The sequence below is a fragment of the Berghia stephanieae genome, chromosome 5 (genome assembly GCF_034508935.2).
Source record: "Berghia stephanieae isolate SIO BIC M18660-M18661 chromosome 5, UCSD_Bste_1.3, whole genome shotgun sequence".
NCBI lineage: Eukaryota > Metazoa > Mollusca > Gastropoda > Nudibranchia > Aeolidiidae > Berghia > Berghia stephanieae.
The window spans coordinates 78423058-78450371 of record NC_088364.1 but is presented as its reverse complement, the minus strand read 5'-3'; the positions used below and the strand labels follow the sequence as shown (position 1 = coordinate 78450371).

At 36.4% G+C, this 27314-nt stretch overlaps 1 protein-coding gene across 1 annotated transcript; it reads right to left on the bottom strand.

Moving 5' to 3' along the window:
* Window positions 1–2601: 2601 nt before the first annotated feature.
* Window positions 2602–26722, bottom strand: LOC144973654 (uncharacterized). The gene is made up of 10 exons (XM_078916375.1): window positions 26382–26722; window positions 19218–19277; window positions 14261–17722; window positions 13690–13890; window positions 12584–12750; window positions 11678–11861; window positions 10844–10926; window positions 9544–9634; window positions 9141–9277; window positions 2602–7602 (listed from the first exon to the last, which is right to left on the bottom strand). The coding sequence occupies exons 1-10, from the start codon at window positions 26397–26399 to the stop codon at window positions 7404–7406; spliced, it is 4602 nt and encodes a 1533-aa protein (XP_078772501.1). The 5' UTR covers window positions 26400–26722; the 3' UTR covers window positions 2602–7403.
* Window positions 26723–27314: the final 592 nt, after the last annotated feature.

Below are 27314 nucleotides of genomic sequence, written 5' to 3'. Positions count from 1 at the left end.
ACCCAGTATTTTTTAAGATCAATGTCCCTGTCCCAATTCCAAATCGGCGTACAGTCCGCTATAGAAAAACTAAAGACATAAACCACGCCAAATTACTGGACCAAATTCGGGAGTTGGACATAAATAATAACGTTATGAATACACACGGCTTCACAGAGAAATTAGATCTCCTCCACACAACACTCAAAAAGTGTCTGGAAAATCATGCGCCCCTCCAATCCAGAACGATCGTCCTAAGACCAAATTCCAAATGGTTTACTGCTGAAATCCGAAAGGCCAATCATCATAAGGAAGGTATTTGGCGTAAGTCTGGACTTGAAATTCACAAGCAAATTTATAAAAAAGCCAAAAATTATACCAATCAACTAATAGTCAGTACCAAGCGGCAATATGTGAAGGACACTCTGATAAAAAGCAAACTTGACTCGAAAAAGCTTTATAATACTGTCAAAGAAATGATCACACCATCGAATACAAATAATCTACCTACAAATACATCTCCAAAAGAACTCTGTGACAAATTCAACACCTTTTTCATTGAGAAAATTTCCAACATCCGACAGGAACTAGACAACGACAGCCCCACAAATCTACATCCCAGCACGACATCACGAGTTGAAACAACAAGCATGAGTTCACCAATGAACACAACAATAATGACAAGGCACGTGACATCGCCTGGAAGATCAACATCAACGGAAGAGACACTACAGGAGGACACAACACTTAACTGCACGACACGACCAACTAAATCTATGAACACCCGTTATAAAATGTTAACGTCGTTTGAACCCGTAATAATAGAGGAAGTTAAAAATTTTGTCAGATATGCCTAATAAATCATGCTCGCTAGATAAAACACCAACTTGGCTCATAAAATCATGTTCAAAGTATCTTGCTCCAGCAATTGTATCTATCGTAAATGAAAGTCTAACGTTGCCCGATTTTCCAAATATGCTGAAACATGCCTTGGTTAGACCCCTGAAGAAAAAAGCAAATCTTGACTGCAATGAGTTAAATAATTTTCGACCTGTGTCAAATTTAAATTTCATTTCAAAATTAATCGAAAAAGTCGTTGCTGCTCGTATTATTAACCATCTAGAGAAGAATGCCTTAAATGTTAAATTTCAATCTGCCTACAAAGCCTCCCATAGCTCGGAAACGGCATTACTTAAAGTTTTTAATGATATTGTAAATGATATAGATAATAAAAGTGCTGCGATGCTTGTTTTACTAGATTTAAGTGCGGCATTCGACACTATCGATCAAAATTTACTTTTGACTAGACTACGGGATCAATTTCATATCAGTGGCACAGCTTTGGACTGGTTAAAGGAATATTTGTTTGAAAGAACTCAGTCAGTAATTATAGAAAACCATGTATCAACTCAATCCATATTAACGTGTGGAGTGCCTCAGGGATCTATTCTCGACCCCCTCCTTTTTACAATGTATACTGCTCCCCTTTCTCATATGTTATCCACTTGTCCCATTGATTTTCATTTTTATGCTGATGACACAGCTGTATACAAAATTCAATAATGATTCAGAGCAGTCATCAGTATCTGTTATGGAAAATTGCATTGCTAACATAAATGATTGGATGAAACTAAACAAACTTAAATTTAATGATGACAAGACGGAAATGATAATTTTTGGAAATAGGTATCAACTCTCAAAAATATCTACAAATGAGATACTAGTCGGCGAAAATGCTATTAAACCTAGTTCTTGTGTGAGAAATCTTGGGGTGTATTTAGATCAAGGGTTATCCATGGAAGATCATGTTAAAAAAATATGCCAATGTTGTAACTATCACATTAGAAACATTGGTAGAATCAGACATTATATTGATGAAGAAGATGCTTGTTAATTCGTTTATTACTAGCAGATTAGATTATTACAATGCCCTTCTAATTGGTTATCAAAGTAGATTAATTCATCAACTACAAAAAAATAAAAATAAAGCGGCTAGACTTATAAAATTAACGAAAAAAAAGAGATCATATAACACCAGTTCTCCAGGAATTGCGCTGGCTTCCTGTGAAGTATTGGATAGAATTTAAGATATTGTGCTATGTTTTTAGATGTCTGGATGGATTGGTACCTGAATATTTGCAGGAACTGATTAAAAAGTATGAACCCACTCGAAATTTAAGATCATCTCAGTCCCAACTTCTAAAACTTACCACCTCAAAATCCACTTTCGGTGAAAAAGCCTTTTCATTTATAGCTCCACGCCTATGGAACGCACTTAGTCCTCGGACAAAGTCCTGTGAAAATTTATCATCTTTCAGGAAATGTCTGAAGACTGAGTTGTTCCGTGAGGCTTATTTTCATGAAATAGATGTTGCTTAGATTTTGTTTTTGTATACATGCTTATTATGTATCATGCAGTGTCGTGATTTTTAATTTTGTTGTTTTTAAACATTTTAATTTTTATTATGTAAAGCGCCGCAGAGCACGATTAACGCGGATGTTTAGGCGCTATATAAATTCATTATTTACTATAGTAATAATAATAATAATAATAATAATAATAATAATAATAATAATGAAAAAAATAGTAATAATAATAATAATAATGAAAATAATAGTAATAATAATGAAAATAATAATAATAGTAATAATAATAATAATGAAAATAATAATAATCACTATCATCATCATACCGAATACCAAGATATCGCTTTAGCAACAATTTTTGTATCTCACACTAATTCAATACACTTATGTTATTATTGTGATTTGCATAATAGTATGGTTCAAATAAAATTTCAGGTTGAAAATGTCTGTGTCATCATCATCTTTAACATCATGAACACCGCCTCATCCCCATTCCCAAGAATACAGTGATCACCGATCACCGTCACTTAACCCATTAATTCATGCCATTGACAATGTACTAAGTCTTGTACTGACTACTAACAATAATGACAAATCACAGTATTGAAGTGGATTGGTCAAAATGTTTCATTTGTCAAGAAATAGAAAATGCAAAATTAGAATGCCCAGCTCTGTCAAAGCGGAAAGACTGTGGACAAGGGTACGTGACTTTCATTGAGAGTAATTATAAAAAGACTAGCATAGCGTTCTATGGTGTTGAGACTTTTATTAACGGATTAGCTCTGAGGATACAGTGGAGGTCCTGAAGCAAAATGATGCCAAAGGGCACAAATCATGGCGCTCTCGATATAAAGCCACAAAAATCAGAAAGCTCGCTGTGAAAAATGAGAAATCACAAGAAAACTTGTCAAATTATCCTTATCTCTCATCATCCCATTGTCCAAAAGGCAGAATATGCATTTTCCCACAGTCGACGTTATGACGAGAAATAGGACAAATTATGTATTGCTACAATAAGATTGAAGCTTCCTTCCATTCGATTATGACAAACGAGATGAACGAAAATATCTGCGTTGCTGCAGAAATTATAGTTATAGACGATATCCAAATTCTCTCTATGTCCTGAAATGGCGATTTGATTGCGCAGGAAGCTCATTATCATAAAATTTGTCATGTCCCTTTTATGTGACAATCTACAGACATCAATGTTAGTTTTGCTTTTACTGAAATTGTTTCAAGTGTAGATCAGAGCAAAGAAAAGTTCATAAATTGTCAGAATCAATCAAGATGTATAGCAAAGAATGCTGTGAAAGAGGTTGCAACCAGTTGTACGTTCATCCAACCATTTCAAAGACAGACTCCAGCGAGTACTACCAGGCCTCAACAGCTATACCTCTGGAAAAGAAACATTTCAATAAGACAATATCTGTATTGCTTGAAAAGACTCACATGGAAAAAGCTGATGAGGTATTGACTTTATCCCGAGTGGCTAAAACAATTCAAAGAGATCTGGATAAACTAGAAAAGGCTGCTGCTGACTTCTCTCAAGTCTCCCAAGAAAAATCCGTTCCACAATCATTACTCTTGTCTAATAAAGATGATTTTAGTTGGATCCTCATCATCTAAAAATGTTAATATACATCACCAAAAAAACCTTTCATTTTCATTATCGCAATTGATAGTTACCAACAGCATTGAAGACTAAAGAGAGATGAATCCACTTCAGCTCCAAAGTGAATAATGCGAGCAAAAGAGACTCTTCTATCTCTTTTTTTGGTATGCAGCTTGAACAATGAGACACGATCAAAAGAGCAGCATACCAAGCAGGCCACGTCTGGGCTTCTTCTCTCAGTATCGATGCATCAACGCCTTCTCCATTTGAATGGGGGTGGAAATCTACAGAAAATGGACTGAAACCATTTTGAACGAGCAATCCAACAGCATCGAAAGCATGCCAAGAATTGATCAAATGCCGCTGCAAGAAAAGGTGTCACACCACCACGACCTCATCATCATCATCATCACGATGATGACCAACACATCCTGAAACACCAATAACATTAACACCAGCGTAAAATAATATAAGTTTAAACATCGAATTGTCAACATATATTTCATGGATTACGCCCTTTCGTTTTAATATAGCTCATATAGGCGGATATGCATATATCTCTATTTAACACTGTTAGAGGAATTTCTCAATGTGGTTCTATATCAACATCGATTAATAGTTGTCTCAAGTTACTTTGTGCCAAATTTGGTGCTTTCATCACTAATTTGCACAATTTTACCTTAATTCCCCTAGCTAATCAATACTGCTTGACTTTTGTGCGGTGATGAGGGGCCAAAAAACTGGAGTTGAGAGAAGAAAAATCACCCCATCTCCTGGATAAGACTCTTGCCATAATATTATGAATAATGTGGCAAAAAAATTACTGTGACCCTTTTAATGGATACCTTGAACAGTTGTTTTTAAATTTAAGTGGTGTTCAGATCAAAAGAATTTATTGAAAGAGCTTGGTTCACTTATGAACTATAATGTCCCTCAAATGTCTTCTACATCAAGGTGGATGTCATGTGATGACAGATCAATTGAAACCCAGTGGATTTTTGATGCTCTTTAAGTGTCTCCTTTTCATTTTTGAAAGCATGAAAAAGCCTTCTAGAGTTAAATAAAGAAAATTTTAATTTTTAGAAGTAGAAGACTATCTGGTCAGAAGAAAGTTTTTGAAATTTTATAAAATTTGCTGTGAAAACAGATGACCAAAAAAAAAGATAGGGAGGAGAGGATTTATCAGAAACTGTTTAGTCGAATCAAACTGAAGGATATTTGGGAATTTGTGCCTCTGTTTTACCAATCTTGAAGGAATAATTTTGCGTTTTCAAACCAAAGTTCCTATGGTGTACAAACTTTATGATGCATAGATATCTGCTGTAACCAAATTCTTGCAGTGCTTTGTTTGCCCTGAAAGAAAGACAAACATTGCCAAAATGGATATCAGTGATTTATCACTACACCTGCCCCTCAAACACATTTGATTAAATCCCCAAATAAACCTGTTGAGAAGACATTTCTCCAAGCTTGATTCGAAGGTTATGTTCAAGCAGCTCTGCAAATGAAGGAGTCATTGCTACAAAAACAAAATTCTGGAATTTCTCTCTGCTATCAACCCCAAGTTTCCGTAACCATAGTGTAATCAAAGAACGTCTTGAAAGACATAATATGTGAACACTTGTTGTTTATCCAGTTGACTATGTAACCATAGTGTAATCAAAGAACGTCTTGAAAGACATAATATGTGAACATTTGTTGTTTATCCAGTTGACTATGTAACCATAGTGTAATCAAAGAACGTCTTGAAAGACATAATATGTGAACACTTGTTGTTTATCCAGTTACTCTGGAAAAACAAGTATTTAAAAATTTGGACAGAAAACTTGTCCTTCAATTGATTTAAAGGAAGTGTTTTTAGGCAAAAACTCTCAAACCTGGGACTTAGCTAAAGGGCCTGATAGTTTGAGTGAACTTAAAGACGAGATAAGAAAATATGCCAATGACAGTTAACTGTGCCAATGTTAAACAACGGTGACAGTAGGCTAGACAAATGGTGGACCAATAATGAGTTGTCACTACCTATCCAAATCTTTCACAAATGCCCAAGTCATTTGTCACCATCTTCCACGAAGCACAAGTAGGTAAGATCTATATATTGTGATTTTCTCCGAAGGGTATACGCCACATGGCGGTGGTTTGCTAAAACTCAATCTGGTTATCTGCACACATTTTAAAACACAGTAAAGGATATCACTTTGTACAAATATTGTTCTTTTATAAAGTGGATGATGTCAAATACAATAGCATCCCAAATAGAAGGATGACTGAAATATTTTTATAAACAAGGAATGAAAACTGGTCTCAATTTGAGTGTCAAAGGTCAATGATAGCTTTCATATAACTAAAGACAGACTCCAGACAAACTGAACTTGATATGAACTACTATAAAACAATTGAAAAATTTTTAAAGCAAAAAAAATCATTGGTATTTAAATTAAGAGCCAAATAGAAATACTCATGACCATTGTTAATACTGAACGCATAGCAAATCCAGCCACGCTAATTTCGCTAGTATATATATACATGGACCAAAGTAATGACAACCTGAGCAATTGCCCCCAACAATTTTTCTTTTAAAAGTTTAATTAATAAAATCTGAGCACAATTTCTAGCAGCGTAATTCTAAATGCAGCTTGCAGTTTACAGATTAAACAGTCTTACAAAATATAGAAGCTGAATGTGTATATCTTTTTATGTTATTAAGGGTTTTACGACGCTTGAGGCACTTAAAGGACATTTCAAAAGGAAGAAAATGGAATAGTCAGACAAAACCAAGTAATTTCATGTTTGCTTTGTTTTTAAGGGTTTTACGGCGCTTGCAACACATTAAGGTCATATCAGCGCCAGTAAAAAGGAAGAAAATGGGATAGTAAAAAGTTCTAGAATTACAAGCACCCAAGAAAAGGTAAGACAAAGGGGAATTTGTTCAAATAGGAAACAGATGTAGATTCCAAGAGCAAACTATCAAAGTACTTAGTTTGAGATCACTAAAAGTCTCATCCAGACACAAGCAGAGGCCCCAAGAGGGATACACTCAAATGTTTACAAATCATATATAAATGTGTAAACAAAACAATACAGTGCACAACAGAGAGATAATTTACAAGATAAAAAATATCATCTCCCAAAACTCTAACTATACATTTGACTGTTTCCCTCTCAGCTAGGGTATCCAGCCAGGGCCTGGACAAAACCAAGTAATCTCAATCCAACACAGACAGAAATGTGGAAAACAGATAAGGGGAATAGAAGACACAGTAAGTGCCTCCCTCCCCACTATGGGAGGTAAGGAACTCCACCCAGAAGTAATTTCATTCCAAGACAAGGACATAAAACATCCTGGAAAAGGAAAACTGATACACGGGGATAGAAGACACAGAAATAGTAACCTCTCTGCCCACCTTGGGAGGTAAAAGACTCTAATTCTACAAGAGAGAATGTATTACAACATGGAATACAGATGTACACATCCATGCATCTCCCCCACAACAAGATTTCTGTTGTCTATCCCAGACACACATGTGGCTATATTAGACTGCCGATGCCCCACCATGTCACCAGTTTGACTGTCCCACCATGACACGGATCCTGTACTGCTGACAGAATAGATCTGGTTTCTATCTTTGTTCGTCTTCTCCGTACTGAGGATAGAGAAAAGAATCAACAAAATCATGTTATCGAGATTGTAAATAGATAAATGGGGGGAAAAAAAAGGGAAGCAAAAAACCCCAAACCCAACAAATGTTTAAATTGTCTTTGTTAGTTGGACTGTTTTTGCAGCACTTTTAGGTCATATAAAGTATGGATGGGGTCTTCTGACCTCCCACGGTGGGCAGGAGGTCATTTGCTGTGTCTTCTATTCCTCATATCTATTTTCCTTTTCCATGTTGATATCTGCCTTTGTTCTGGATTGTAATTGAATTACTCGTTTTTTTCCTGGTTCTGGCAGGGATCTGTAACTGGGAGGGAGACAGTCAAATGCATAATACCTTATTTGAGATATGATATTTTTCCTTGTAAATCATCTCTTTGGTGACTGTTATGTTCTATTATAATTATCAGTGTTGATCACTGTAAATTGTACTTTGTAACCATTAGAGTGTACCCTTCAAAGCGGAATCCTTTGCTTGTACTTTGATTGGACTTTTAGGGTAATATCAAAATTTACACATAGGTGGATTGCTGATGGAATCTTCTGTTCCCTATTTAACCCAGTCTCCTTTGACTTCCTCTTTACTTTTTATTGCCTATCTACAACTTTCCCCCATACTTTCCTTTTTACCTGTGCATAAATGACCTGATAGTGTCCCAAACGACATAAAATGCCTAAAAACAGTCATATTGAGCTTTGAGAAAAAACAAACTGAGCTTTATATAGCGCAATATCCACTAAATGTGCTCAAAGCGCTTTACAAGGGGTCCCTGGTCAATAGCAGCATTTAACGTAGGATGGGACATACCGCCTGTTAGGCGATATTACAATTTTTCGGACAAAGACAACGCTGTTAACGCCCAGGTACTCATTTTACACCCGAGTACGGTGAGAAAATGTGAGTAAAGAGCCTTTTCCAAGGACTCAACTATGCACCAAGCGTGAGGCTCGAACCCAGGACCTTCCGATCCGAAAGCGAGTGTCATACCACAAGACCACATAGCCGCACAATCATATAAAACATGTTTGACCCACTATCTCAATCTGATGTTATATGGTAGGGACAATGAAATACCAATAATCTGATTCAAAATCAAAATGATCAGAACTATCCAACCTGAGCTTTTACGGGTTGAGAAATTACCTACAGATTAAAATAAGTAAATAATTATATGAGTCGTAGCAGGAGGGTTTCAAAATTTGCTGTTGTGGCCGAACTCCCATTTCATCCCAGGCTGTTGTACCTCAGCTGTACTGTAATAGGGTCTATTTCAGGGAAAGATGGGAAAGGTATGAGCTGCAACGCAAAGTGGTTAAGTCAAGGTAACTCAAGATTACATAGAGCATTGGGAATCAATTCGGAACCTTCTGGGTAATAAGCAAAGACTATACCATACCGTTAAGTCATTTGGCATCACATCAGCTATGTTCTCTGAAACCACAATTTACTCTCAAACATCCCACTTTTTTACCCCTCACCCTTCTACAAAATATCATATCAAGGTTGAAGACAATAAAATCACAAACCTTCTCCATCCAACATTTGGAATGTTCCAGACTCTTGTTGTCTTGAAGAGGCACCCCGTCATTGGGTTCCACACCAGTATCCCTCCACAGTCCCCGATATCTTCCACTCGCCATGAGGCAGTCACAAACAGTAAACCCTGAGAGTGAGAGATGAGATCAAAGATAAAGGGAAAACAAACTATCATTAATACATTTTTGTTTTTAAATAAATAAAAACAAAATATTGTGATAAATACTAAGACTGTGGGGCTGACCTATTCCAACTGCAATGCTCGAATCATCAATTGATATTTAATTTGCTATTATCATTTTAGAAACGAAGTAGTCTTTTCTCACTTAGGAATAAAGTAAAGAAAAGAATATAAGGCAACATGATAATGATATGTAACTCAAAACAATTTACCTTTACAGCTCTTACATCCACGATGGCAGTTAAACACGGGAGGTCACTTGGAATGGACACTGTTATTATGGCTATTCTGTGTTCTGTATTCCTGAGGGTCAAATTTTGTGATAAAATGAGTATATTTGATATCTCATTTGATACACCAAATCTGATGCAATCCTTTCACAATAATGAAATATTCTATCAACATTTGGGCCTGTGTTTGGACCTGGACTCCAAACGCATACCATTCTGGTAATAATAATAATAATAATAATAATAATAATAATAATAATAATAATAAATGGCATTTATATAGTGCTTTACCCCGTTATCACGGACTCTAAGAGCTTTACAGTGATATAAAACAAAACATATTACAGTAAGACAAGTTTGATGGAAACGTGATACGAATTCAATTTAACAACAACAAAATATGAAAATAATATTGCAACATTATGACGTAAAAAGATAAAACTTTAAGAGAGATTTGAACGTTGTCAACGAATCCGAGCATCTCACGTGTGATGGGAGAGAGTTCCAAAAATGAGGGGCCGAAAATTGAAAAGATTGTTCACCTATTTTATGCAATGGCTTAGGTTTGACAAGGATTGATTGGTCATTGCTTGACCTCAAGTTTCTATTGGGGACATATATGTTTAGAAGGTCTTTAATAATATAGGAGGGACTGTTGGTGCTCAAGGATTTGTAGACAACAGTACAAATCTTATAGGTATTAGGGAGCAAGCACTGGTGTAACATAGATATCTGAAAAAACGTGTATGAAACAAGTGTCAGACAAAGCAAGAAAGAAAAATTACAGAGAAAAAACATCCCAAAAACCAGCCCGCCTCAAATGAGGAGTGAAACTCAGACATCCTGATTACTGTTCAGACGTGCTACAATTACACCACAGGGATTACCCGATAGTTGGGACAAGTTAATACCTATATTCTTCACAAGGGTATGTGACTCCGCTGTGAACACATATTGAACATGAGAGGATGATGACTAAGACATTACAGTAACTCCATTTTTATTTTTGAAAATTTCAAAGTGACAAATAAGGGAGTGGGCACTGCTATAACTGTTAGATAAAGATCTGAAAAAGTGTGTATGAAACAGTGCTAGACAAAGCAAGAAAAAAAAATATTCTGGTGATAGACGGCGATAATTATCTCTTCATCATTTTTTAAATCTGAAGAATTTTATTTTATACAAGACTTCTTGTAATTGTGATTTGGTAAAAATCATAAAACGTGTTCAACTTCCTAATACTTCTCTTGTAATGTTTGAATTACAAAATCGGATCCCTCACCATAGAGTAATCCTCTGATCCCAAGTGAGACTGGCACAAGCCTTTTCTTGACCTCTACAGATCAAAAGTGTGTTCAATTTACCCTGCAGAAAATATGCAAAAGTTGAATTTAAGAACAGGCAAGGTGCAGTTTGATTTGGACATACATCAGCTTTTGAGTAAAATAAACTTACAATCAATAATATTCCTCTAAACCTCTGGTAAAAAATACTTGAATCAGAGCTGATGGCAACAAAATGTGAAAAAAAAAGGAAAAACCTTTTTGAACGACTGCACTTAAGCCCCATTTTTACTGCAATAACCCCCCACCGCCATACTTTAAGAACAATTGAGATGATAAACTATCATTGGTAGTCAAGCTAACTTCTGGACAGTGAGAAACTGCACCTATTTGTTCCACCACACATCAAGTCTCTCACTGCCAGTACATTTAATTGGGAGAAATTGATTTTTTTAAAAGGAGGAAATTCCTCCTCTGACTCCAAAATTGCAGATTTCAGTAAACCATCAGCACTGTTTAATATAAGAAGAAAAAATAATAACTTAAACATCTCCCCCCCCCCCCCCCCCCCCCCTTTCAAAATAATTTGTTTCATTTTCAGCCAGGTTTATAGCACCAACAACATCTTTGTTCATGTCAGCATTAGTAAAAGGGAAGATGGTGAGATTGTTAAAAATTAATTGATCTACACCTTAAATCACCCAAACGGGAAGTCTGCGTGTCAAATTAGAGACCAGCTAAAGATGAAAGCTGTAAATGGGATCCAAATCAAAATGTCATATTAACATGTTCTCATGTTTCTTTCCTCATTATAGGTATCCAAAAATACATACCACGTATAGAGAGTGAAATGGCTCACTTGCTGCCACATTTTGAATGTCAGAATGAAACCTAATTTGGTGCAAGGTGTGTTGATCGTCACTACTTATGCCAAGGAGGAGGCTGGGAGGTGATGATGGTGTTTGCGTTGTCATGAAGGATGTCGATAGCGATGGACATAAATGGATTTCAGATATGCTGGGAAATAGAGGGAAAAAAAACACTCAAAAAAGTCACAATAATAAAAGCAAAATTTATCTCAAAATATCTGATTTGTTTTCACTCATCAAACAACTTCTCATGTCTAAAAATACACTTGATTTTACTCATCACACAACATAGTTGAACTCCCCCTCTTTAAAAATACACTTGATTTTACTCATCAAACAACATAGTTGAACTCCCCCTCTTTAAAAATACACTTGATTTTACTCATCACACAACATAGTTGAACTCCCCCTCTTTAAAAATACACTTGATTTTACTCATCACACAACATAGTTGAACTCCCCCTCTTTAAAAATACACTTGATTTTACTCACAAAACAACGTTAGTTGAATTTCTGCTTTTTATATATAAATATATTGTATCAAAATGGTATTATGCAGGAGTGAACCAGATGCCAAAAAATGATTTTAGTGTTAACATTAATTGCATTCAGATGTCAGACCTGCATATATGTACATATCCAGTAGGCCACATATTTAGATTTTAAAAAATACTTTCATAGGCAATTTAAGATACGCACTTTGACAAGTCTTTAAAATCAACACAATTATTTTAAAATCTGGATCTGAATCTAAAATTTTATTTTAAATTAGCAAATGCTAGTGAACTAAACAATTTGGGAAGTGTGACAATAAAGAGAAACAATTTAGCATTAACCCTCAGCATTTCTGATTACTCTTTTAATAATTACCTTAAGTTTGACTGTAAAAGGTCTGGAATGTTGAATCTAAGAGTGTCATCTTTGACAAAGTCGTAGACAAACACTGTGACTATAGGATGTCTTTTATCCCATCCACTGGCTGCTATGGCGATTTTGTTATTGACGGGAAGGATGCATGCATGAAGGATATGAATATTCTATAAGAATACAGAAGAAAAATAAAAAAGTGTAATAGTTATACTCATTTAACTAATGTACACCTAGACATGGAACTCTTTCCAACCCCCCCCCCCCCCCCCTTACCCTACAAATAAATTATGTATCTATTGATAAAAAGAAAAAGTAAACAACCCAAAAACAAACGATTTTGATGAATTTCATGAAAAAAATCTGTATCAATCCATAAAGTGTAATATCCACCAATATTTAATGAATTACCACAATTAAGTGGATTAAATTTGATATAGTGTAGTTGAAATTAGCCCCCCTTTAATCACGTTTGATTAATATAATTATTGTCACCTCTACAATTTTCCTCTACAACAGTTAAAAAACTTGAATTCCAAAAACTTAAGTGAAAATATAGAAACAAGTCCTTTAGAGTACCAAGATTAAGACTAATGTCACTGAGGTATACACAGAAGTTTCTGTAGCATGAAACAGATAGTAACAAGTAATCAAACAGTTAAAATCTGTAAAAGTCTGGCGTAGTGACTTATCAATGTTACATCCAGTGATCCAATCACTGATGATTAACTCACTCAACCCTAACACAGACTATATCCGTATTTTATCCAGGTTGCTTTTACCCAATGCCTATTCATTACATTTTTCTGAGACAAGTTATCAGCGTAGTAACAAAGTTAATTTTGTTGTTTTTATAGGTTAATGGTAATTGAATAAAAAAATGTATGCACATGCTCATTTTTAATATAATACTTTTTTTTTTCCAATTTTGAGAAGTAGCAAAAATCTCTAAGATTGAGTGAGTTAAACTAAAAGGTCATATTTCTTTATTCGGTTTGTAGGTGATTTAGGTGCTTTGCAGATTTAACTACTGGTCTTCAGAAGTCACTGAAATAATTTGTGAAAGATGCTTTTTTCCAAATAATAGGCAAATGAATAACAAAACTTACGGCTGACAATCTCCAATCCAACTCAGGACTCCAGTTATTATGATTGTTCTCATTTTGAATCCAAACAGTTAAGGCTGATGCCTGAATGCTGACCAAATATCTCTTCCACTTGTCACCATCGTTGTAATCACAATCAGCGACAGTCTCGTTTACAAATAATTTCCCATGCAGTAATTGAACCACCGCATCTTCAGAACATGACTAAGGAATTGGAATGTACAAGAAAAAAGTGATTGCTTGGTTAGGTAAGATTAAGATTTCAATTTTAACATTTGCAGACTTGTCAACTTTTTAGTGAACAAATACAAGACAATTAAAATGAAGATGTGATAATGATGATGAATAAGTGGTGGCGGTTTTTCTCAGATGAAGATGATAATGATGATAGTGACGATTGTTCTATAGATCTAATGTGGTTAGCTAATTTGAAAATGGGTGAATTTCATGTGACATTAAATTTTCAAACTGGTGGAAAACTTTTATATGTTGGAAACCTAAACAAAGCGTGAATATTCAGCTTCCCCTCCATCCTCCCTCCACCCCCCAAACTTTTTTTATAAATAACCTTTACCTGAAAGCAGCCTTCAAATTTCAATGTTCTTTTGCTCCTGTCAGTTGCAGAATGTGAGGAGGGTTTGCTTCTCGACCTTGATGTCCTACTAGGAGTAAATACTGGGGACAGCAAACGTGGGGAAGCTGTGCAACTTGTCTCAAAGATCTGGAGGGGTGTGGAAGCCGTTTTTGGGACTCTCTGCCATGGGGAGATGCGGACTGGAGAATTGAGCATTTTGGAATCATCATCGTTGTTTGTCATCTGTAACACAACAGACTCCTCAAGATATTTTGAAAAGGGTGACTTCCAATCAGATACATCAAAACGATTTGAATTATTAGATTCTGATTTATCATCTGGATAGATACTTTCCAGTGTTTTCGAGAGACTTGAAACCTTGTTTTCTTTCATGTTAGAGACAGATAGAGTAATACTGATTTCATTATCCCCACCACCAAATCGTGTCTCTGTCTTGCTTGAGGAGTTTGCATCAGAAATGGAGTTGGCATTGATGTTGGGTGAATGTTTTAAAACCATGTTGAGACCACTGCGATCTGAAATGTTATCTTTATTTGACTCACCAAAACCAGTCGTTGGTGTATTTCCATTGCTAACAAAATGAACACTATCATTTCCATCATAAAAGCCTGAAGTATTTATATCTTCAGGATGTACAGACTTCTCAATTGGTGAGAAAGGAAAGTTTTGTTGAACTTGTTTTGGATTTGGAGTTGATGTGACAGATTGCATTTCATAGAGTGATACATTTCCAGATTCAGGACTCATTGAAATTGATCTCGACAATTTTGTTGTAACTTTGGTTTGAAGTGGTGAAAAAAGTTTAATTATTATAGGACTCAGCCTTTCTTGTTCTGATAAAATTTTGCCAGCACATCGGTCTGACTTTGGTGTAGAGCTAGACACAAAGTTAGGAGATTTATCACATTTAAATGGACTGGCCATCCTTTGATTAATATCACAGAATGCTTCTGACATTTCTGAAGAGCACTTCAAGTTTATATCACACTCAGTTGGATCTGTTATCTTTTTAACATCCTGATATGCATGGACCTCATTCTTACTATTGTTATTTAAAGCAAGCCGAGCCAGTGAGTTCCCTCCTTGCTTCATTGACTTACTGAGAGATTTGCGACACTGTAGCAAAGTGATTTTGTTTCGTTTCTCACTTCCAGGGCGCTTGACTGGGGTGCTATGATAGCTGCTTTGAATGACTGAGTTATCATCCAGTTCTTTCACTATACCATTCCTAAATTCATTGTCAGCATCTCCACCACAAGCCTCTAAGACTCTTTCACCTTTAACATTCTCATTCTGCTCACCCCATGTACCATTATAAGGAACAGATTTGTGGTCATTACATCTACCATTATCATTTTCCCTCTCTTCAATCTCAAAATCAGTTCCTTGCAGGCATGATTTCCTTTCCTTTAGTTCCAGTAACTTCTCATCTCCATCTTCAATTAAGAAGTCATTGATGATTTTTAAGCCACTGTCACCAGCTGTAAAATTTGTTTTCTCTGTTTCCCCATCCAGCTCATCCATCTCAGTTTCCGCAATTATATCCAATTTTTTACATGATGTGTAACCTTCAAAATCTACGGTTATGTCTTGCAGTTCATATTTCTCTTCATTCTCCGACTTTTCTTCATTCATATCATCAATGCCTTCACTATCTTCAATAATACAAATATCTTGATGGGATAACTTTGTACAGACCTTTCTTTGGAGTGGCTTATTTCCACTTATGGCTATACCTTTTGTTTTTGATTCTAGTAATCCCAAAAATTCAACTGGTAGCTGAAAGTCCAAATTTGACATCTTTGCTTTATCAATCAAAAGTTGGAAGACTGACATGACTGCAACAGCTTTCTTCTGAGCAGGTAGATATTGTTTGCTTTTATTGTACCATGAGAGACTGTCAGTAGAACTTTGACTGTCCAAAGAAGGGCTTAGAGAATTTTTTTGTGGAAACAAGTTGGACGAAAGTCTTGGAGATTTTCTTTTAATAAGAGGTCCTGCTTGTCTCCCACCTCCTTTCCTCTTTCTGGAATTAGTAGTGGGATTTGTTTGAGAATTTGGGGTTTCGGATAGGAAATCCTCAGTCAGTTCAAACTGCGAGTATGGAATTACGTCAAGTTCTGTGTATTCTGCTGAGAGTGAAGGAGAGAGGGATGTTGGACCTGAGTCTATAATCGCCAGTGAATTAATGACTGACGAGGATGGAGTATGACAAATTGGCTTAACATTCGAAATAATATTATTGGTGACATCAGAGTTACTCCTTTGTGTTGCTGGTTTATCACTTATTGTTTGTGGATTGCATGTTGAATTTCCTCCCCTCAAATCATGTTTGGGTGTTTTACTATTATTGTTTTCTTTCCCAGTAGCAAAGTTTTCATCCTTGTGATCGATTTTCTCATAATTTCTTCTATAACCAATATGATCACTATGTATATTATGAGAACCACATTCAAATTTATCGGTATCATAATCTTTCTTTGGGATACCAAGAATATTTAAGAAATCAATATTAGACATGAGGCCATCATTCTTTTTGGAGATATAAGAAATGGTGGAAGTCCTGTCCAAATCTACCAGTCCCTTGTTGTGTTGTTTTCCACTTTGGAAGCTAGGTGTCATAGAATGCGCTGATTCTTCACAAAGTACACTATTACAACCGACCGATTTGAAATCTGTAGGAATAATGTTTGACTTCATAAGCTGCTTTGATTTCAAATCACAACCTTTTGAGCTACTTGGGACATGAGAGTCTGTTGATCTGATTTTGCCATTTTTGTTTCCAGTCAATGCTTGATTTGCCGATTGTATTAAGTACCCCTTAATTACCTCATTATCTTCTAATGAATACACTGAATTTGACACTTGATTTACTGAGATTTTCCTTTGTAAATCTGAAACCTCATCATTACTTGAGCATACTACATGGGACAATGGTGTTTCGCAATTTGATTCAATTGTGTTGATGGCTTCAGCTTCTGCAATCAATTTTTTTCTTACTTTTGATTTTGGTCTGGTCACGATTTGGCAGTCAATATCTATAATCTTGCTGACATTTTTATTTTCCACTCTGCTTTTCTCATCACCGTTCTTTATATTTTCACAGAAATTTATTTGTTGTGATTTTGATTTAGAAATTATTTTGTCTCTGTCAAGCAGAGCCACTGGTTTTTCTTCTGCAGACATTTCACCAATACACCTAACTTGTTTGTTAATTCTGTCGAGATATGACAAATTATTTTGGCACAATACATCGCCCCCTGAAACCTTGACATCAACTACTTTCATCTGCTTTGATCTCCTGTCCACATCATTGGACTTCTTTTCATTGTTTGCTTTTGAGCTCTTTTCATATGAACCAACCCCAAGGCTTTCTAAATCGTTGTGCTCTTTGACCTTTCTCCTCACATATGCTCTGACTTTGGCTCCATGCTTGGATTTCTGTGAAACATTAAAAAATTGTGTGAAATTGTGTCCATGAAGAATTAGATATAAAAACAAAATATGTAATGTATATCATATTTTACTGTAACTCAATGTGTTTAACAAGGCTTCAGAATTTTCTGAGCCATACAGATGCAATCAAATTTTTCTCTTAATTATCTTTTACTTTTGTGCACAAAAGCAAACTTAACGAAGTCTGTTACAGCATATAGCTAGATACTCTGAGCCAAATAGCGTAACACATTACTGTGAAACAATGAAAAAAATTGTGTAAAATATTGCCCATGAAGAATTGGATATAAAATCAAAATGTGTTATGTATTTTTTAATAATAATATTTTAACAAGGCTTCAAAATTTTCTCTGAGCATAAATAGGCAATCAAATTTTACTTTAATACAGAATAAGATGTCTATTATTATCTTTTATTTTTGTGTAAAAAAGTACACCAACGATACCTGTCACAGCATATAAGCCAGACACTTTGAGCCAAATAGCGTAACACATGCACAGAACCGTTCTGAGGGCATGACAAATGTCCTAGCAGTACTGTCCCCGCGGAAATTTGCAAATGAAAAACCCAAAAATTGCACCCAAAATTCCAAAAATTGCATGCAAAAAATGCAAAAATTGCAAGGAAAAATTACAAATTTGAGACGTTTTCAATAAACAGCACACGATAATTTATTCTTGCTTTAATTCTATGACAAGCACAGTTCACCAATTTTAGTTGGTATGTATTATACAGTATTGTGTCCATAAATAACATTAAATTACATTGATATTGATATTGTATACATAGAAAAGAAATAATATGGCAGGTATATACAGGGGATGCCACCAGGAGATTTTGAAAAAAAAACAAAAAAACAACAATTTTACACAAATGCATGGATTCCTAACAATTATGTGGTAGAAAAGCTCATAAATTAAAAAAAAAACATTATTATTATTATTATTATTATTATTATTATTATATTTCCATGTACATCTATACATCATAATAATACAGTGGAACTCGGGAGTAACGAGATCGAGGGGACCGGCCACAAAAACTTTCTAATTCCGAGTTACATCCAACAAAAGCCTACTAGAGGATAATAAATTGCCGGGATGAGTCAATCGATTGAAAACAATGAATTATCTACTTCCTGTGTTGTCAAAGGAAGCTACTCGCGAAATCTTTAATAGTTTTGTGTGACGGTGGCAGTAGTATTTTCCTATGTTTAGCATTATATGATTATATGTGACTCCAGAACACGGAAAATTGCAAAAAATGTGGCAATTGTCAAAAGTGCCGTCCTGTTGCGGTAACGGTGATAAATTGCTGGAAAAGCAAACACACAAATAAATCAACAGAAAGTAAAGACATAATGCATATATAGACGTGCTGCACTCAATTCAAAATATGCCACATAAACTACTATTGAAAGTAGATCTGAAAATAGTGTCTGACAAAGCAGCCGTAGAAGCTGAAAGATTTGAAAACTTACTTCTAGTTTTTTGCTCTTATCAGCAAGTTCCTTTTTCAATGCTTCTAATTTGAGCAGCATCTGAAACACCAAAACAAACAGGTAAATTTCATTTAATATTATTTCATTTCTAACCATTTATTTAAAAAAAAACAAACTGCTAGACAATTTTTTAAAATGTTGATAAACATGCATGAGGAAGTGTGTCTTTTGGGCTTTTTGTTTTATTGTCACGGATTACACTCTCAATTCAGTTGATAAAAAATACCAAAAGTAAATCAAAACTTCTTCTAAATCTAGAATCAGAATAAAATGACATTCCTGAAAAAAAAAAAAAAAGGGGGGGGGGGGGGTAGAAATGAAATTGACCTCTTTAATCAGCTATGTACCTGACAAATCAAATCAAACCTTCTACTTCTATAATAAAAAACACAAAAAAAACCTGTTCTCAGGGGAGTAAATAATTGAAAATCTGAGTTCTGAACTGAGCATTAAAGTTGTATGACTTTCAGTTTGAAGTCTTGTGGTATGAATGGTCATAGTCATATTCAATTATTCATTTTATTGATATCGCTGGGTATGACTTATTAGATAGCCTATCGACGTCGACCTTAGGGCCCAAATTCATGTCTGGCCCTGCGATCCAACGTCACCCCTAAATATTTTGGATGCGGCTCATATGGGATTTGCTTGTTCCAGACTAGGACATTCAGTTTACGGGTGTGCCATGCATAGGTGGAATGCAGTGGCCACGGTTTTTGAAGTGTTCATCTTCAGGTACCACTTGTCGAAGTAGGATTTGAGTCTGGTGACGTCCTCGCTGAGTACGCTCTCGAGACAGGTCCACACTTTACTCTGAGTAACGAGTGCCCAGTCGTCCGCGTATCCCAGCCTCAGGGAGGAAGTGTTTGGCATATCGCTAATGTAAACGTTAAACAACATTGGTGCAAGTACCAAACCCTGAGTGACCCCATTCTTCAATTTCCTTACTTTACTCGTAGCGTCTCCCAGCGCAACGTGGAATTGTCTTTCCCCTAAGATAGAAGAGAATAACTTCAAGGTCTTTTTGCACCTTATGATCTTTGCAAGTTTGAGCATTAACCCTTCGCACCAGACCGTATCAACGATAGGTCTATAAATACAGCACCTGTTTGCTGTTTTTTCTCGTACCCTTGCTCAATATGCTCTGTAACTGTAAGGTAATGACCTGTTCCATGGTGCACCTCTCTTCCCTGAATCCCGCCTGCTCGGGTGGCAGGGCAGCGTCTAGGACCGGCCCCCATTGGTTTAATAGAACACGCTCCAATAATTTGTAAAGACAGCTCAGTAGAGATATGGGTCTGTAACTGTCGGCCTCCCTTGCCGGTTTCCCGGGCTTCAGGATGGCAACTATCTTCGCATGCTTCCACACTTGTAGGACATTGCCTATGCCAGCCAGGCCCGTGCCCTGGGGCCCAGATGCATCACCATATCCGGATATACGAAATGGTAAAAATAGCTCCGAGAACCATCTTTTTTACACGGCACGGGACTGTAAAAATAGCCACTGCGTGCACTTTGATAAAATTTTCAAACTCAAAATATCTTGATTTGACTCAGTCAGGGACTTGGAAAAGACATAAAATTTGATACCTTATTTATTTCTCTACGACCTCGGTTCCAGAGTTATCTATATTTTTCTACTGAAATTTTTTGTCAACTTTACAGAGAGAATCTGTGATCTCACTGCTGCCTCAAAACCAGCATCTCGCGGCGCTCGGGAAATTTTGAGTCTTGCACTTGCAGTCAACATGGCCCACTTATTGTTTTCAGTAATTTTGTTTCAATTAAAAAATAAATGGCAAGTGTTAGATATCATTTTAAAGGTCAGAAAATAAGCTTTATTTTCATATAAATCATTTTCATGTATGAAAAGTATGGAAAAAATTAAGGATAAATGAAAATGGAAAAAAATATGAGTTTTTGTCCTAAAAAGTGGGGTTGGTGGCGGGAAAAATAAAATAATGAGCGAGTGTCTCAATTTTGATGAAATTTGGCAGAGATATTCTTACTTACTTACTTACTTATCCGAACCAGCGACCACCTGAGCTCTAGCCCTTCGGTCTTGTGCCATAACGTAGAAGTTAGATGTCTTTTGTAGTTGTTCCAGGTGACTATAAAGTGTGTTACTGATGCTTGGATTTGGTGGGAGGAATGTGCATCTCAGATCTTCAAGAGGTTGACATTCAAGCAAGTGGTGTGTTACTGTTTCATTGGGGTGTTGACATAGGGGCAGGAGGGGGATGTGTCTTTTGTAATTTTGCTTAAATGGTTGTTGAGCGGTATGTGTTGTGTTCTTAGTTGAAAGATGATGCTTTGCTGGTGTCTTCTGAGCTTATTTAGGCAATCAGTCTTTACAGGAGTGGTCATATGGGAAAACATACATCTACCCGTGGTGCTCATTGCCCAACTGTTCATCCATTCTTCTCTCTTATTTGTTTTGATTATTTGTTTCGCTGTGTCTAAGGATACTGGAAATGATGGTTGTAAAAGTGTTGATCCGAGTCTGGCTAGTCTGTCTGCATTGTCATTTCCTGGTATATTTGAATGTCCCGGTATCCACTGGAGAGATAAGTCTACTCTGTGTGTTGTAAGGAATTCATCTAGTTGAGATCTTAAACTATTGAACGTTGAGGAGAGTTTATCTAAATCGAGAGCTTGGAGAACCGATTTGGAGTCTGTGAAGATGACAGTGTTTTGAAGTTTTGAAGGGTTTAGCTGGAAAACAGAAGAGAGGTGTCGCAGTGAGGCTTCTATTGCAACTGCCTCTGCCTCGTAGTTTGAGCAGGAGCTTCCGCAAGAATTGTGGATTTTATCACAGGTTTTATCTGGGTATTCTACTACAAACCCATACCCAGCATTTTTAGTTCCTTTGTGGGCAGATCCATCTGTGTAAACATGTATCCAGTTGTCTGGGTATTCTTGTATTGTCTTCATTGCTAATGTTTGTATATCTGATTTGTTTTTATTTCTTGTTGTTTCTTCTATGAGGTTAGTCTTTATTTTTGGAAGTTTTAGTTCGGCGTATGGAGGTTTTTGACTGATTAAAATAGATTTTTCTCTGTTTTCTGGGAGTCTGTGTCTTTCATTCAAGTTGTTAGCAATGTGTAGCAGGGATTTTTGTTTTAATCTTGTTCTTGGTTTCCATTTCTCTGCCAGAATTCTGTTTGGATGGTTTTCCTCTTTTCGTTTGTATCTTTCAACCATTTCAAGCACTGCTGATTCTCTGCAAAGTCCAAGTGGTTCCACATTAGTATGTATTTCACATGCTGCTGTGGGTGTCGATCTCAGGGCACCGGAGATGAAGCGAAGGGCTTGGTTTTGTACTCTGTCCAAGGTTTTGTGTGTGTTTTTACTACCTACATTTTGGAGGGCTAAATTGTAGTCCATGACGGAACGCACATAGCCTAAATAGAGTTGTCGAAGCGAGTTTTTGTCTGCTCCCCAATTAGTACTGGCTAGTCGTTTTAGTAACTGGAGTCTCCTTGTGGCTTTGATTTTTACATTCTGAGTGTGTTTGTTCAGAGATAGTTGTCTGTCTAACTGTATGCCCAAATATGTGGGGTTTTCTTCTTTCGCGAGTCGATGGCCTTGGATGGAGAGTGTTATTTCTTTCTTGGAAACAGGATGGCTCTTAGTAAATATAGAGTAGACTGTTTTATTGCAATTTACTTTTAATTTCCATTTATCACAGAAGGTGTTTAAGCTTTCTAAATCTTCATTTATTCTATTGGAGGCTATTGGTAGGTGCTTTGTAGTATACCACATAACTAAATCGTCAGCATATAGGGCCTTTTCTGTCTGTAATACTTCTGGTAGATCATTTATAAAAATAAGAAAGAGTACAGCTGAGGCAGGATCCTTGTGGGAGACCTTCCTCTAATACTTCTCTGTTTGACAGTCCGTTATTAATTTTTGTTTGGATTGTTCTGTTACTGAGAAATTGTTTAATCCAGAAGTAGAGATTTCCATCAATTCCGTAGTCCATCATTTTTGATAACAACCCTTTCCTCCATACTTTGTCATAGGCCTGTTGGAGATCAACAAAAACCGCGACTGTATGTTTTCCATCTTGAAAGCCATCAATTATTTTTTGACTTAATCTAAACAATTGATCTTCTGTTCTTTGCCCTATCCTAAAGCCTGCCTGATATTTATTTAGTAGGCCACATGTCTCCAGCCACCAGTATAATCGGTTATTTACCATTCTCTCCGCGATCTTTCCAACACATGAGGTGAGAGATATTGGTCGGTAACTTTTCGTTTCGTCGGGTGGTTTATCTTTCTTTAAGATTGGAATTATAATAGCATTTTTCCATCCCCTTGGTACTATTCCTGTCTCCCATGTTAGATTTATAAGTTTGAGAAGCATCTGTTTACCTCTCACGCTAAGATGCAGGAGCATTTCATTGTGTATCTTATCTGGTCCAGGGGATTTCCTTAACTTGAGTTTTTTCATAGCTCTGTGAAGTTCTGACATGGTAAAGCCCTCTTTGAACAGATATGAGATAGCTTTTGGGGCCTTTTCTTGATGTTTAAGGTCTTTAATAAATTTTTTGTCCTTTTCACTTCTTTTTGATGCCTTGTTTACTGAAGCAAAATGTTTGTTGAAGATCATGGCTTTTTTTTGGTCATCTACGATTGTTCCTTCTGTAGTTTTCATGGGCTTTGGGTTGGTTTTCGGGGTTTCATTGTTAAGATTATTAAGTAAGGCCCATGCTTTTTTCCCATTTTGATTGAGGTCAATATTAGCGCATGTGTCTGCCCATTTCTTTCTTTTAGCGTTGTTAATAGTTCTTTTGACAATTGCCGATGCTTTATTGTACTCAATCTTGTTTTTAATGGTTTTGTTTTCCTCTAAGTTTTTCCTTGTTTCCTTTCTTGCATTTACTGCTTTTTCAATTTCTTTGCTCCAGAAGGGTTTGTAATTCTGTCGACTACCTCTTGGAATTCCTGCTTTTGCAGCTGCAAGAATGGCTTTGGTGAGGGCTTCGTTTAAATGTTCTACACTTGATGTATCTGTAATTTTTGGAAGCTGGTCATCTAATGTTGCTGTGAAAACATCCCAGTTTGCTTTCTTGAAATTCCATTTGGATTTCTGCTCAAATGTTTTCTTCTGTGTTTGAACTGTTATTTGTGTTAAAATTGGTTTATGGTCACTGCCTATTTCATCCAGGACTTTAATGTGACAAGAATTCAGAAGGTCAGAGGAGATGATGGTTAGATCGGGATGACTCAGGGACATATGAGCTCTGTGAAGAAGTGTCGGGACTGAGTCTGCATTTTGTAAAATGGTGAGGTTGGTTGTATTGCAAAGCTTTTCTAGTTCTTTTCCTGTGTTGTTTAGATTTTTGTATCCCCATAGTGGAGAGTGGCCATTGAAGTCACCAGCAATTATTGTGTTGTTGTATTGGGAACTGTTTTGATCTGTTAGGTTTATAGTACACCGTGGAGGGTTGTAAATGTTGTAAATGGTAAATTTCTTATTTAGGTGCCATAAGGTGACTTTCTGTACATCAGTTGAGTTCTGTGATGGTTTAGAAGTAACATCTCCCGTGATGTCACTTCTTATATAAGTAATAACACCACGGCAGTCGTCACATTTGCAGGTATAGTATGTATAACCAGCAATATATGGATCGCTATTTTTATACAGGGTTTCCTGAAGTAAAGCAATGTGAACTTCCTTTTCATTTAATAATTTCTTCAGCTCTGTCTTTTTATTCCTGATTCCACAAATGTTAATTTGTAAAATATTCAAATGTTTGTGGAATTTCTTTGTCCCAGTAGCTGACTTTTCGCGCAGATCAGCCTGGGTACTCACTGTCTGGCGCGGACCTTTTTCGAGGCGACGTCCGAGCTCGTATGCTTTCCTTTTGTTTGTCATGGCATGCTGGGGAGTCTCTGGTCTGTCTTCCCACCCTAACCTGTATTCCTTGTCAGCTGCATAACATCAGGAGTTGAGCTGCAGATGCATGTTCCTCATATAATTAATTTTTATAGGGTCTAGTCAAGTAGCCTTCATTTCGTCTTTCCCACAGTCTCTTTCATGATTGACGGTCGCCCATTCCCCGCCACCTACTGTTTCCTGGCTTGCAGTTATCTATTTCAGTTATTCTTTCTGCTTAAAGGGCCATATTTCATAAACAGAGGATCGTCACGTCCTGGGTCATTTGTGTCGATGAGAGATTCTGTGGGCCTAAAACAAAGGGATACCAGCCCTTTCCCCTAAAAATCTCAATTTTTTAAGAAGGATACATGATTACAATCAATCACAGATAGTCATACAGAAGACATGGGCCACAGGTCGACCAAAGAGGGAGTATAGAAGTGTTAAAGTTACAGCACTAGGAAACAAGTATGAGCTATAGGGGTAGATTAAGAAAGTAAGGACATACAGAGGACACCACACTACAGAATGAGTGTGAGGTGGGTGGGTGAGGAGCAGAGCGTGTACCACTCATCGGTGGGTTCTGTCTCCTGCACCTTAAGAGGAAGGGGTCCCACCTACTCCCTAGCCCGGTTATACCGCCGGGGACTCGGTCGCACCCATAACAAACTCAGTAGAAACGGGGAACACCACGGGAAGGTGCTGTTATGGACACAATAATGCATGAGAGGCCATATGCAATAATCTCTGTCAGACAGGATTACGCGGCAATCAATGCACCTGGAAATGAGAGGTGTTGGGTTCGAAATGCACATCAATTTCCTTTCAGCAAGCGGGACGTCCGGCCCAGACCTTGCAGCTCCCCAGAGATATTCTTCAATTAATTGTCTATCGATGTATGAAGTATAATTAAAATGTATTCATAATTTAAAAAGTTCTTATAATTCAAAAATTTATAAATTTTTATTACATAATAAGTTTTCTGAGAAATACAATCAGGAATTGAGAATGAAATACACCGTTAGAAAGCTTGTTTTGTGCCCTTTATAATGATACCAAAATTAGTCACATAGGTTCACAAATAACTCCATGGTGACCAACACAGTAAAGGGTCAAAAATAAAGTTCCAAAAAACGAGTTTCACCTTACACAGTGAGCCTATCGGCGGCCACTGGACTGGAGTTGGAGTTATCAAAGTGCCTAAGATAATTATTCTTGTTATGTATGGCCTGCAAATCATTTTATGTATTACAAACCTGTGTTTTTTCCTCCATTTCCAACGTGATCTACAATGATGTTCTCAAGTTCTGGACGTCATGTTTGTTGTGAAGTTAGTAGGGACCGTGTCATGACTGTCATGTCTAAAGTCTAGGAAAAGAAGGAAAGGAACATCGACGAAACGTCATAGTCTCCGGAGTTCAAAACACCGACACTGGGACTGCACTGAAATACATAATGATCATTCTACTATTTGAGTCTTGTCAATTTGATTCCTTTTTAACTTGAAAGTTAGAAGTGAGATTCGGATTATATCAATAATTCGTCAACCAATGTTCATGGGTCAGCTTTTTAACTTTCGTTTTCGCCGCCGTCTGCCGTCTCTTCTCTCGCCTTTCGGACTTTCCCGGGAAGCTGAGTTAAAAACTAGGATCTTCGTAGCATTAACATTTCGATCCTCAGTTTGATGATTATCGTTTAGAGAGAGTTCACAACGGGCTTCTTGGTTCACATCCAGGTGAACAGTGTGTGTAAGTGCTCCCTGCTTCATATTCATCTTATAATATTATCATGTAAATTACACACAAAACATGGGAAATAATATGATTGCAAAACTTTTACTCAAATATGAAGTCAATACATATTATATTTGACACAGTTAAGAAATAATCATGTTTCCGTTACATGTTCCCACAGGGAAAAATATGTTTTTTGATCTTTGTAATTTTCTTGGCAGAAAACAAACAAACATTTGCGTCAAAAAGTAATAAACAAAAGTGAATATAACAGCTTTAAAAAAAAGAACAAAATACTGTGTTTGGCATATTTTCTATTAGAAACTGTTATATTCATGTTTGTTTAATTACTTTTTACGGTTCACAGCTTCTAGCAGCTTAGTACCTATCATTTTTTTTCGTCACTCGTAGAGATAATGACTTTTTAAAAACCGGGTCATTAAACCATTGATACTT